Source organism: Nicotiana sylvestris, chromosome 4 (assembly GCF_000393655.2).
Source record: "Nicotiana sylvestris chromosome 4, ASM39365v2, whole genome shotgun sequence".
Classification (NCBI taxonomy): domain Eukaryota; kingdom Viridiplantae; phylum Streptophyta; class Magnoliopsida; order Solanales; family Solanaceae; genus Nicotiana; species Nicotiana sylvestris.
This window is the reverse complement of record NC_091060.1, coordinates 174,607,761-174,622,034: the sequence shown is the minus strand read 5'-3', so window position 1 is coordinate 174,622,034 and position 14,274 is coordinate 174,607,761. Positions and strand designations below refer to the sequence as shown.

The 14,274-nt window shown below is 35.9% G+C and overlaps 1 protein-coding gene across 1 annotated transcript; it reads right to left on the bottom strand.

The window, feature by feature from the left end:
* Positions 1–12,969: 12,969 nt before the first annotated feature.
* LOC104233092 (uncharacterized) lies at positions 12,970–13,786 on the bottom strand. Its single transcript, XM_070173943.1, has 2 exons — positions 13,434–13,786; positions 12,970–13,342 (listed from the first exon to the last, which is right to left on the bottom strand). The coding sequence occupies exons 1-2, from the start codon at positions 13,784–13,786 to the stop codon at positions 12,970–12,972; spliced, it is 726 nt and encodes a 241-aa protein (XP_070030044.1).
* Positions 13,787–14,274: the final 488 nt, after the last annotated feature.

Genomic DNA, 14,274 nt, shown 5'->3' with positions numbered 1-14,274 from the left:
ATAACCCAGTAAATAATTAACGGTTCGGGTTATCGGTTTTACCCGATATATGCCCAGCTCTAGTCAGTAGGTCGGTACGTGGTTGTTCCGGCTACGGACTGTGATTGCTTGTTATAGATCCAGAGGTATATTCTCAATCAAACGTTACATAAACTAATCTCAAGTTTAATTCGGAATTAATTATCTCATATCTTTGTACCAAACGAGTCTTATAGTTTGCTAGTCCAATATATTTTCGTGCAGCTTTAGTACAATAGATATACATTCGTATTCCTTACTTAAAATGGAAACGTACTTGACTAGAAGTTAAGAATATATATAAGCCCTTTTGTTGATAGTTGAGGAGTTTAACGTATGTGAGTGTGTTAAAGCTCCATCATTTTCTTTCATTATTTGATAAGTGTAATATTAAGAAGTACATGATATTGCTTTGTGTTCCGCTATGGTGTGTGATTATGTAATTTGTTGGCCGAGTTGCACTTGGTTTAAACGAAAGAAGAAAATTTTCTAGCGATTCAAATGGAATATAGTATCAAAACTTTTCATAATTTTATTTGTCCAAATAAATGAATATAAAGACTAGTCATAAATAAAACATACAGACCAAAACAATGCACAAAACTCCATTCTATATATTTGACTAGTTACGGTTAGCCCGGGCTATGCCCCGGCCCAATAACCATAGTCAAAGGCAAATTTTTTATGTGGCGCTCAATTTTGCGTCCCCCGTTAAATTTATATCCACTTTTTAGAAAAAGTTTAACTGATACCCAAGTTTTAGATAATTTCGGATACATACATTTTTCTTTTCTTCTTTAATGTTATTTTTTTCTTCTTTATACTTAGCTTCTTCTTCTTTTTTTTTAGTTGCAAAACGGATTTGTTAAATTTATTGTTGCTTCGACAATTTGATGATTGAAATTTGTTCCTTTTGAAAGATGTATTTCAAATTTGAGCTCATTTAAGGTAGATTTAGGCATTGAATCATGTATTGGATTGTTGAAAATCGAAAAACAAGTTTATGTTTCACTTTAAGATTCGAAATATGAAGTTGCATTCAATAGATTAAACTACTTTAGAATTGAATTTCTGAAGTTGCATTTGAAAGATAGATGAACTTCAGATTTGATTTCTGAAGTTGCATTAAAGAGATTGAACTACTTCAGATTCGAGCGGATAATTGACCGAAACTTCAAATAATATTTATTCATATTTTCATATGTTGCATATATGGAATTCCTATTAATTAACGATCATTCTCTATACACAACATTAAGAATGAAAGCTCTCAATAATATAATCAAACCTTATCACAAACTCATAAATGTTGCTAATATTTAGTTTGTATTTTGTCTCATTTTATTTAACTTAAATATAGATTAGAAGGTAAAATAATTTTGTCTAATACATACTTTGCCCCCTTAATTTGTATGCAAATTCCTTTGACACATCGCAGTTTTACATTTAATATTCTCACCAATCCATTTTCAATCAAATTAATTTATTGGAGAAGAACTTATAATGAATGACTGTTATATGATGATGTTGTTTTAAAGAGGTGTGATTGTATATTACTGTTGCATTTATTGATTGAAGGGGCTATACTCTATATTCACCGGGCAAATCCACCTCCCAAACAATGGGTTCGACTTACATACAGTCACATACCCTTCGATTAAACTACTTTATTCAGTTCAATTTATATGATATTATTTTCAAAGATTTTTAATTAAAATAATTTATATTATTTTATCTTATATTACTTTCACAACTTTAAGAATACCATATCTTAATATATACTGAATTTTAAACGATTATGTTATGTATTCTATTAAAAAAGCTTTTCAGCCATAATTTATAATAGTCTCTTCCATATTCTATAATACTCCATAAATATACAAGTTAAGTCGAAAGTTTAAATCTCATGTCTAATCAAATCGTTATAAAAATGAAACTAAAGGAGTATTACATGATTGGAAATTTTTCAAAATTATATATTTACATTGAGTGCGCACCTATTTGCAAAAAGGAAAAAATGAAAGATAATGAGTGTGGGGATACTTTATGTTCGTTAATAACTTAATATTGAATGTGCATCTGCGATCAATATCTTTAGGATAACTAACTATAGCAACTGGTAGCATAACTGCTCAAATCCTTTGGCCTTAACACCTTGATTGTATTTTTAACAAATTTATGGCATAAGTTTTTTGTATCAATTCAATGAATATGTGAAACATGTTTCAATGTACACTATTATTATTACTATTATCAACATGTAGTTTATTAATACATATTTTTGCTTTAGTTTATCATTTAACTAAAGTAAATTAGCGTACTTGTGATGTATAATTATATAAGCGCATGTTGAAGGCCACTTTTGACCTAAGAAAAATTCATAATACTTGTATGATTATCCAATCAATTTAACTTACAAATAGTGCCAAAAATAGTTTTTGGAATTTGGTCTTATATAGTTCATAAAGATTTACGTCTAAAATCATGATGTAATATTAAAAAATTTCAAGTTAGGATGTGAGGTTTAGAAATTAGCGTTTAAGACTTGCAAAAATTTTGTTTTACATTTGTAGTTTGTATAGCATGTATTTATGTAGGACCCGTAAATATTATTTTTAAAGTTGACGGTCAGATTTTTTCCTTTGTATTCCTTTATCTTCAATTGCGATATGTTGTTTTACAGTAACATTGTGGAATCGCAGTTTTACATGTAATATTCTCACTAATCCATTTTCAATCAAATTAATTTTATTGGAGAAGAACTTATAATGAATGACTATTATATGATGATGTTGTTTTAGAGAGGTCTGATTGTATATTACTGTTGCATTTATTGATTGAAGAGGCTATACTCTATATTCACCGGACAAATCCACCTTCCAAACAATGGGTTCGACTTACATACAGTCACATACCCTTCGATTATACCAACTTGAATACATTCATATGAAAATATGAATACAATCCCTTTTCAATCAAATTAATTGTACTGGTAAGGTAGTTTCTCTGCAATTCAAAGAAGTTAGTTTTGTTTTATAAATTTTTAAAAATCTTCGAATACAATTAACTTATCTTTCGCAATATTAACTAAGATCTATGTTGAACCCCAACTATTTGGTACATCGTTTGTTTTAAGTTGGCTAAACATCTTTTTTCCTGCTAAAAATTAAAGAGGTATAGATAGAAATCAATTTCAGTTCATGTATTAAATGAGAATTATTTGGAAGAATACAATGATATTGTGTTTTGACATAGTCAGATTATTGTGGTCTCTTGAATTTGTTATTGACAAATAATAAATATGGGATCTCGTGAATTTGTTATTCATGAATAATAATAACTAATCAATCAAGTAAAAAAATTAATTAATACTAACAAAATTGCAACACTCGTTGCTACCAAAGTCAAAAACTTGGTAGAAGCTCTTAAAGCCAATAGCCACGATAAAATTGAAGGAAAAAACATAACTATAATAATGCATTGGTAAAAGGCTGCATATGTAGTTGAAGAGTTGTGTGTGAAAATTTTGGATTAGGCTATGATACTCTTGAGAAAAAGGAAAATTTGAGTGGGCTCATGTTTTCTGAGAATTGCGGCTAAAATGAGAAGCTCTTTCTTTACAAGAATTAACATGGAATGCCAGGCATGCATCTCTCATGAGACAGACACCTCACTGTCTCTTCTTATATAAGATAATTATAATAATTACAAGCGAAACTCAATATGGGTTTATATACTCCTAAAGTCTTATGCAGTTTTTTTCTAAAAGCAAAAGGTTGCATAATTTTGGGATGAGAGATAGTATGTTTCTTATATGGCTTAATGTTGCGGCCAAACACACTTACGCAAGTGTACGTGGCCGTCAAGTAATAGAGTGGTGAGTAGAGTATCGTTCCTATGAAGACTTATAATTAACTTTAGACTGATTCGAACTCAAATAATTTATCGATTCAAGAGATTTCTCACAAAATATATAATTGACTAATTTACTACCTAAAACTATCAAGCAATAAAATAACTAGAAATCAACCACAACACTTAAGCAATTTCGGATAACAATCAAGAGGAGAGGATACTCCAGGGTCACAGGTTAACTAACAATCATGTTGCGTTCTTGGCTTAAAATGACTAATTGATTTATCTGGATTGTTGATTGACAGGGTTGATATTACTCATAAGAATCTGTCGAGTTCTTACTCGCCTATTCAAGCTAACTTAATAACTATATGTATATGGAATTAAGATTAACAAGAATGCATTCACAATTCCTGTATTTCAACCAAGCAAGACAATTATGTATATGTCTATCCTAATTGTGAATTCGTTCCCTGATGCCTAGGTTCAAGAACTTGATCTATTTAATTCTATACGCAATTTAGAATTCTCACTTTCGAGTTTAACTCTAGATTCGTAAATAGTATTTCACGGTTAGCTACTCATCAAAATAATTAAACAGAATTAAATAAACAACCCAATATGATAAATTCAAACTCATCAAATTAAACTTCAAACATCACATTCATGTAGCACCCATAACCCCAGAATATTAGGGTTCTTAACCACTCATGTTTGTAGTAACAATTTCCCAAGTATTTTGCATAAACAAATTACAAAGAAAAGATGAAGGAACGAAGAACTCGATGATTTTCTCCTTCAAAAGTTGTTTCACGTGATGTTCTTGCCTCCGGTCGCAAAAACTCCTCTAAGAATGGTGTTTAATGACTATTTGTACGTGTAAGGAAAAGACCTATACGAAATAACCAAGTCCAAAACCAAATAGGAGACAAAATAGGCCTTAAAACCCGAAATATCCTCGCTACAGGCCGTGCCTCGCGACCTCTATAGCGCGCTCCACCTCGCCTCATGCCTTGCCTCGCGAGCTCTCTAGCAAGACACAAAGCTTGCGCCGCCTGCTCAATAGCGAGCAACAGAGTTCGCGTCGCATGCTTTCTAGCGAACGATTAATTTCGCGTAGCCTGGAGCTGTTCCGCTTTCAATTCTGTTGCTTCCGTCTTGAATTGTTTCTTTGCCTAACTTTGTTTTCCTCCCTTTCTCATTATCGGTTCTTCTTTCAACTCTTCTTTTGCCTTATTTCTTGTTTTTTTTGTCTTCCTTTAATTTGCTTTTCAAATATTAATCATCACTCCATCATCAAATAATTATGACAAATAATCACGAGCCAATCGTGACATTAAAATTATTCTCATCATCAAATAACCACAATCATTCTTGTAATGCATAAAATACACATAAAATCTCTACTTTACTCCCAGTTTCGTCTTCAACGTACCTATACATAAAATAAACTCAATTAAGCACAAATATAGTATAGTTTAGCATTAAAGTCCCAAAAGTGTAAGGTAAATAATGCACTAAAAATATGAAATTATAGCCAAACATCACTACCCCACACTTAAATGTTGCTCGTACTTGAGCAATTAAACTATACTTTATATAGACACGGCCTTTTTACACAAGTCTCCTAACTCATCACACCAAGAGTCTTTAAAATATACTAAGCATAAGAGTGTAACATTTTCGTCTCAAGATTTGACTCACAAGTACCACACATTATTCACAACTCACTCACTTACTCTAACATAAAGGTCAATGACATTACCTTTCCTTCATGAATCAAGTGCCCTCACACTATAAAAGAGAGTAGTTTCACACAATAAAATTTGAAGAACAATTAGGAACTCAAGATAGAAAGAATTCACTCACTCTCATAAATAACATTCATATGCTACAAAAGATGCACCATAGGCTTGCCCGTAGTGTATTACTCTACTAATTGAGTTCATTCAGTCTAGGATCAAGTAGGACTTTAATTGGTTGTAATGTAGGCTGCAGGTCGGGTAGGATATATTTGGATATAAGAGTGACTACACCTCTCTAAGCATTTTAATACATATACTTTAACATTCAATCCTTATACTTATGTCAACTAGAGGTGTTCATGGTTCGGTTTAGATCGATTTTTCCCTAAAAAGAAACCAAACCAAGTAAGTCGGTTTTTCAAATATTAGAACCAAACCAAACCAATTAAGTCAATTTTTTCTCGATTCGGTTTATGTCGGTTTTTCGATTTTTTCGGTTATTTGTCGGTTTTTTCTTAAATATAAGACATACACTACCAAACACACATTTCGGCGACCACATTTTCAACGTAACACTATCAAATCAATTGTCCTTTGAGAAATCTATTATTTACCAAGATATATTTATGATAATTGAATCAAATAGTGATGAATAATTTAAGGACTCAATTAAAAATATATTATTTTAACATGAAATAGATTCTTACACTTAACAAAAGAAAACTACAAATTAAACTAGAATGTAAAGGTAAAGAACTGTACTAAAAGTGCAAACGATTAATATTTACTATAAAAATTTTAAAACATTGTATAAAAGTATACATATATATAGGTATAATAATAAATTTAAAATAGCTACTCCTATATTCGGTTTGGTTCGTTTTTTTTAATTAGAACCAAAACCAAACCAAATTTGATCGTTTTTTAAATTTCAAAACCAAAACCAAACCAAACCAAAAAGTATCGGTTTTTTTGGTCGGTTTGGTTTGGTTTGGTTTTCGGTTTGGTTCGGATTTTCGGATTTTTATGAACACCCCTAATGTCAACCTATAACTCCACATTTACATCAATGTATATTAACTCCATACTTCTTTAAGCACAATTACATCAAGAGTCACCACTATCGAGGAATATTTTTCATAGCAATTTTTTCTTTCTTTTTCAATTCAAGTGACTCTTATTTTTTTTTAAAACAGTTCACCTTTCTCCTTATTTCATTAGTTCCACTCAAAATCCAAACCAACCACCCCACACTTTAACTTTTACAAAGTTCATAACAATTCAAGTGCTCATAAGAGGTTAAATGGTTCATATAAATGGTTAATTCAAACAAATGGGTACGGCTTGTAACGCAGTTGCCAAAGAAACAAGATTACATGCTCAAAGGGGTTAACTACGATATATAACAATTAAGCGGGTAATATATATATATATATATATGGCTCAACAAAAAAATGCCTATATTACTTCCAAGACTGAATAAAATAGCTATTTTGCTTTACAAACACACAAGGTAAGTTCTAAATATCAAATGCAATGCACAGAATACCACACAAAACTCATACACATGGCACATAACTCACTCAGGATTAGACTCATCAAGACACTCTAGTCAAAGCAGATAAGTAAAGTTAAGATTATACAATTTAAGGTACTTATACAAGAGTCAGAAACTAAGTCTAAGTATCACAATCAAAGTACTCACAATTCTCAAGGCATAACAAAGTCAAAAGATATTGCTTCAATTCAATTCATCTCATAATGTCTCCTACTCATAAAAAAATAAAACTAACTATACCCGGTTCAAACAAAACCTTTAGAAAAGAACCGCGGCATAAAGAAAAACTAAGGGGGAGTTAATATACTACCTACAAAGAAATTTTTTTTGTCCTTTTTTTTTGACTTAAATCCCTCAAGAAAGCGATCTAGGAGATCCATCATCGGGAAAAGCCCACTTTTTCTACTTTTTTTCTAAGTTTTTCATAACTACTAAATTACTAGACAACTACGAAAATAAAAAAAAGAAGTTAACATTTTTCAAACACACTACTACTAATTATCTAGAGAAATTCTCTCACCCCATACTTAAAAGAGTGTAGTGTCCCTAATGCACAAATAAAATAAAACAATAACGATGGTGGACAAGAAACTCCCTGAAAGGCTAAAGGCCGAAGCAATAGCGACTCACGAGGTACTAAGACTTCCCCTAGGCATGGTCTTTTGTGCGGTCACCTCACACTCAGTTCTCACCATCTAACTCGCTTTAGCACACTTCTTTTGGCTTTCTCCCTATGCTTAAAATCCTACAAAATAAAAACAGACACTACAAAAATACCAGCCCCACGGGCAATCACATAGAACAATACTAGCCCCTCGGGCTCAATCTCATATCACAATGGGTACCCGCGCTCACTGGGGTGTACAGACTCCTTGAGGGGCCCCTTACGACCCAAGCGCAATATCAAGCCATCTCGTGGCATCGTTGCTAGGCCCTCAGCCTCATATCAATCAAGCCACGACCCCACGTAATGATGATAACAAATAGATTTCAGTCAAATATGCGGTAAAATCATCAATCAAGATGGACCAAATAACAATCCCCAATAGTGCACGACTCCACGCTCGTCATCAAGCATGTGCCTCACCTCAATATAGCACTACGATGTGCAATCCGGGATTTCAAACCCTTAGAACATCATTTACAATCATTACTCACCTCGAACTGGTCAAATCTCTAGCTCGCGACGCCTTTGCCCCTCGAATCAGCCTCCACTCGCATCGAATCTATCCAAAATCAGAACGAAGACGTCAAAATATGCTAAGAGAACGAAGCCCAAGCTAAAATAATCAAACTACGACATGAAACCCGAAATTACCAAAACGCGACCCCCCGGGCCCGCATCTCGGAATTCAATAATTTTTTCATCAATAGATTCCTTATCTCCCCACGAGTTCATACATATCAAAAGTTCTGAAATCCGACCTCAAATGGTCCACCAAATCCTCAATTAAAGGCCTAAGTTCCCAAGCCTTAGTCTCCCCAATTGTCACCCTTGATTTCCATAATTTCTAGCTCTAATCCGTGAAATAATAGCATAGGAACAAGTTTCAAGTCCAAATTCCTTACCTCAATGAAGCTCCCTTGAAATCCCTCACTCAAATCGTCCAAAAAGCTCCAAAGCCGAGGTAAAAATGGTGAAAATAGCTAAAATTCGCGAAGGCTACAATTTATACCTTCTGCCTAGTCATTTTTGCATCTGCAGCACAATACCCGCTTCTGCGGTACCGCATATGCGGTTCCTCTTCCGCTTCTACGAAAATCACTTAATGGACCAAACCCACTTCTGCGATCAATCTTCCGCACCTGCGCCTCCACAGGTGCGGTCCATTAACCGCATCTGTGGTAACTGCCTTTCCAGGCATTTCCGCTTTTGCGATCCTTTATCCGCTTCTGCGGCGATGCACCTGCGGTCCCCAATCCGCAGGTGTGTAAATACCATAAGCAGCAACTTCAGCAGCAACAATAAGGTCCAAACTTTTCCGTTAACCATCTGGAATCACCCCGAGGCCCCCCGGGACCTCAACCAAAAGCACAAACATACCCTAATACCTTGTTCGCACTTGTACCAATCTTCAAAACACCTCAAATAACATCAAATCAACCAAAACACATTGGATTCAAGCCAAATTTTTCTAAGATCTTCCAAATTTCGCTTTTGATCAAAAACCCAACCAAACCACGTCTGAATGAACTGAAATTTTGCAGACACATCCCAAATGACACAACGGAACTACTGTAACTCTCAGAATTCCATTCTGACCCCCATATCAAATCTTGCCTACCAACCGAAAATTGCCAAAATATCAACTTCGCCAATTCAAGCCTAAATCTACTACGAACCTCCAAAATTCATTCTGATCACGCTCCTAAGTCAAAAATCACCTCCCGAAGCTAACCGAACCATCAGAACTCATATCCAAGCCCTCTAACACATAAGTCAATATCTGTTTGACTTTTCCAACTTAAGTTTCCTTAAAAGAGACTAAGTGTCTCAAACCTTACCAAAATCATTCCGGATTCGATTCGACCAACCCAATACCACAAAACACTGATAACAGAGCATATAGAAATAGAAATGGGAAAAATGGAGCGGTAACTCATGAGACGACTGGCCGAGTCATCACACCACCCCAATAATATTTTACTCATTGCCCATTTACTAAGAAGGTACCACTTGAGCTCGTATCACGCAATTCCACCGCTCCATGAGGCCTCACACTTACCACAACAAAAGGACCTGCCTATCGAGACTTAAGCTTTCCGGGGAAAATCTTCAACCTCGAATTAAACAAGAGAACTTCTTGACCTGACTCAAACTCACGATGTTGGATGTGCTTGTCATGCCACCTCTTGGTCTTTTCTTTATACAATTTGGCATTTTCATATGCGTGCAATCAAAACTCATCAAGTTCGCTGAGTTGAAACAACCACTTCTCACCAGCTAAGTCCATATCCATATTCATCTTTTTGATTGCCCAATAGGCTTTGTGTTCAAGCTCGACGGGCAGGTGGCACACCTTCCCATAAACTAACCTGTATAGAGAAGTACATATGGGGGTCTTGTATGTAGTTTGATATGCCCATAATGCGTCGTCCAGCTTTCTGGCCCAGTGTTTTCTATTTCCTCTTACTGTTTTTTCCAGAATTTGCTTTACCTCTATGTTTGAAACTTCCACTTGACCACTCATTTGGGGGTGATAGGTAGTGGAAAACTTGTGCTTAACTCCATACTTTTCAAGAACATTATTCAATAATTTGTTACAAAAATGAGTTCATCCGTCACTTATCAGCACCCTTGGATTCCCAAAGCGTGTGAAGATGTGCTTCTTTACAAAGTTTACCACTACCTTTGCGTCATTAGTTGGAAGAGCAATGGCCTCCACCCACTTAAACACATAGTAAACTGCCACCAAAATGTATCTGTGACCATTAAAGTATGGGAACGGTCCCATGAAATCAATCCCCTAAACATCAAAGAGCTCCATTGTCAGAATATTCTGCAAAGGCATCTCGTGCTTCTTCGTTATTGTTCCGGTTCTTTGGCACCTATCACACTTTTTAACAAAGGCGTGTGCATCCTTAAACAATTTTGGCCAATAGAAAACCGATTGTAGTACTTTTTGGGCAGTTCTGTCCCCACCATGGTGTCCTCCGTGTGGAGAAGCATGACAGTCATGCAATATTGCATTCATCTCCTCCTCAAGGACACACCTTCGTACCAATTGATCTACGCACTGCTTATATAGGAATGGCTCATTCCACATGTAGAGCCCCACATCATGTAGAAATCTTCTTCTATTATCGAGTGTCAATTCTGGTGGCATCACCCACTTGCAATAAAATTTACATAATCTGCATACCACGGGGCTTCACTCGAGGTGATTGCTAATAACTGCTCATCAGGAAATCTTTCTTTGATTGATCCTCCTTCAGCTACATGGTTCTGATTTTTTAATTTGGACAAGTGATCAACCACTTTATTCTCTGTCCCTTTTCAATCTCGGGTTTTTAAGTCAAATTCTTACAAGAGGAGGACCCAACGAATCAGCCTCGATTTGGCATCTTTCTTTTCAAACAAGTATCTGATAGCTGAATGATCTGTGTAGACGATGACTTTGGTACCCACTAGATAGGATCTGAACTTGTCAAACGCCCACACCACTGCAAACAACTCTTTTTTAGTAACAGTGTAATTCATCTAGGTTGGATTCAGAACTTTGCTCGCATAATAAATGGAGTGAAAGTTTTTATTTCTCCTTTGCCCCAAAATAGCTTTGATATCTATGTCACTCGCATTGCACATCAACTCAAAGTGTTACGCCTAATCCGGGGCAATGATAATTGGTGCAGTAACCAACCTTTCCTTCAGCTCCTCAAATGCTTTCAGACAGACATCATCTAACTCGAATGAGGTATCTTTCTCAAGAAGCCTGCACAAAGGATAAGAAATTTTTGAAAAATCTTTAATGAAACGACGACAAAAACCTGCATGGCCCAACAAGTTGCGAATGCCTTGGACGGATGTCAGTGGGGGCAATTTTTCAATTGCCTCCACCTTTGCTTTGTCCACCTGCAAACCACTTTTGGACACCTTGTGTCCCAGGACTATACTTTCGCGTACCATGAAATGACACTTTTCCCAGTTTAGCACCAAGTTGTCTCTTCACACCTAGCAAGCACTTTGTCAAGGTTCATTAAACAATTATCAAAAGAACATCCAAACATAGAAAAATCATCCATGAACACCTCTACAAATCTTTCAACCATGTAAGTAAAAATAGTCATCATACACCTTTAAAAAGTCGTAGGTGCATTACAGAGACCAAAGGGCATTCTCTTGAACGCATACGTGCCATAGGGACACGTAAATGTGATCTTCTCTTGGTCCTTTAGGGCTATAGAAATCTAATTATACCCCAAATAGTCATCTAAGAAACAATAGTATTCCTGTGCAACTAATTTGTCAAGCATTTGATCAATGAAGGGGAGGGAAAAGTGGTCTTTTGGGTGGCATTGTTTAATTTTTTTATAATCTATGCAAATTCTCCACCCAGTGATAGTTCTTGTGGGAATCAGGTCATTATTTTCATTAACCATTACAATCATCCCCCCTTTCTTAGGCACACATTGGATAGGGCTTACCCATTTGCTATCAAAGATTGGAAATATAATACCTGCGTCAAGTCACTTAATCACTTCTTTTCTTACCACCTTTTTCACAATTGGATTTAGACGGCGTTGTTGCTCTACACTTGGCTTGTGCCCGTCCTCCATGAGGATTTTATGCATGCAGAAAGCTGGACTAATGCCTTTAATGTCAGATATCGTCCACCCAATTGCTCGCTTGTGCTCACGTAGCACTCTCAACAACTTTTCTTCCTACAATTTAGACAAGTCAGAAGAAACAATAACAAGTAAAGTGTCGGAACCAACCAAATAAGAATATTGAAGGTGAGGGGGCAGGGGTTTAAGCTCTATTTTTGGAGCTTGTTCAATCGACAGCTTTGGAGGAGGCCCACTTGGCCTATTTAGGGGATCAAAGAGGTGTTCCCTATATGTAAGCACATGATGCATCAAGGATATGCATCATCTCCTCAACCTCATCATCAATCTCCAAGATATCGAACAACATGAGTGTTTTCTCTAAAGAATCATCTAGATATACACTCATGTCAAGAAGTTTCTCATCCACCTCCATAACAGATATCATAGAGAGCTCCTCATAATGGCGGGGAAGTTGGGTTGCCTTGTAGACATTAAAGACTGTTTCCTCGTTATCCACCCTCATAATCATTTTTCCTCTTTCACTTTAATAATTGCATCACCAATAGCCAAGAGAGGTTGTCCTAATATGATTGGAACCAGTTCATCAGCCTCATAATCTAGGATAATGAAGTCCGCAGGGAAGATGAATTTCCCAATTTGCAGCAACACATCTTCAATCACTCCTTTAGGGTATCCTATAGACCTATCAGTTAGCTGCAACATCATAGTGGTTGGTCTTGGAGCTCCCAGATCCAATTGCTTGAACAAGGACAAGGGCATCAGATTTATGCTCACCCCCAAATTACAAAGAGCACGACCCACATCAATATTACCAATTCGCACAAGGATGGTGAAACTGCCAGGATCCTTAAGCTTTTGCGGAAGCTTGTTTTGGAACCTTGGAGTGCAAATCCTCAGTAAGTGCAACTGTCTCGAATTCAGTCAATCTCATCTTGTGAGCCGTTATATCTTTTATGTACTTAGCATACTTTGGGATTTCACGAAGTATATCCACCAATGGAATATTCAATTGAACCTGGCTCAACATAGAGAGAAATTTGTTGAACATGTGATCGTCATTTTTCTTTTGCAATCTTTGGGGGAAAGGTGATGGTGGCCTTGCAGCCTCCACTGGCTTTGAACTTGCATCATCTTTCTTTGACTCATGTGTTGCTTTAGTAATCAACTCCCCCTCATGTATAGGCTTGTCCTTTCTCTTCTTTGTCACTCCCTCTAGTTCCCTCCCGTTTTTGAATGTAACATTAACTTGAGGGTTCTCCTCTGTATCACTAGGAAGAGCGTCTGCGGGCCTAGTATTTTGATTTGATGCTAACTCCCCCATTTGCCTCTCAAGATTTCTGAAATCGGTCTTGAGTTGTTGATTGTCAAGCAATAACCTTTTCAACAATTCATTCGTACTCTCTTCTATTTGTCGAGGTGGCTTCTGAGGTTGATTGATATTTTCTTGGGGCCTATAATGATTTTGAGTCGGCTGGTTTCCACCTCATAAGAAATTAGGATGATTCATCCAATTTGGATTGTAAGTGTTCCCATATTGTGCATGCTGATTCATTGAACCTCTGCTCTGTTACCCCACATAGTATATAGATTCAGGATTCGTGGGGCACATGTCATTCAGATGACTGTGCCATGAAGTTTGAAGCAAATAGACATCTATTGTACATGTTGTATCTATTGTGTTTGTTGTATTGTCATTCTATTCATCTAATTTGCCAATTTTGTTATATCGGCTCGTATGACTGAGAAGTCATCAAGCTCAATTACCCCGACTGCTTTCTGTTTAATTGTTCTTCGTGAGTCCCCACCTCC

Bases quoted from the DNA above. Each gene is read 5' to 3' on its own strand.
- LOC104233092 (XM_070173943.1), bottom strand. From the start codon at position 13,786: ATGGGGGAGTTAGCATCAAATCAAAATACTAGGCCCGCAGACGCTCTT. The intron at 13,343-13,433 runs GTATGCTAAGTA...TTGCACTCCAAG, and splicing joins ATACTTCGTGAAATCCCAAA to GTTCCAAAACAAGCTTCCGC.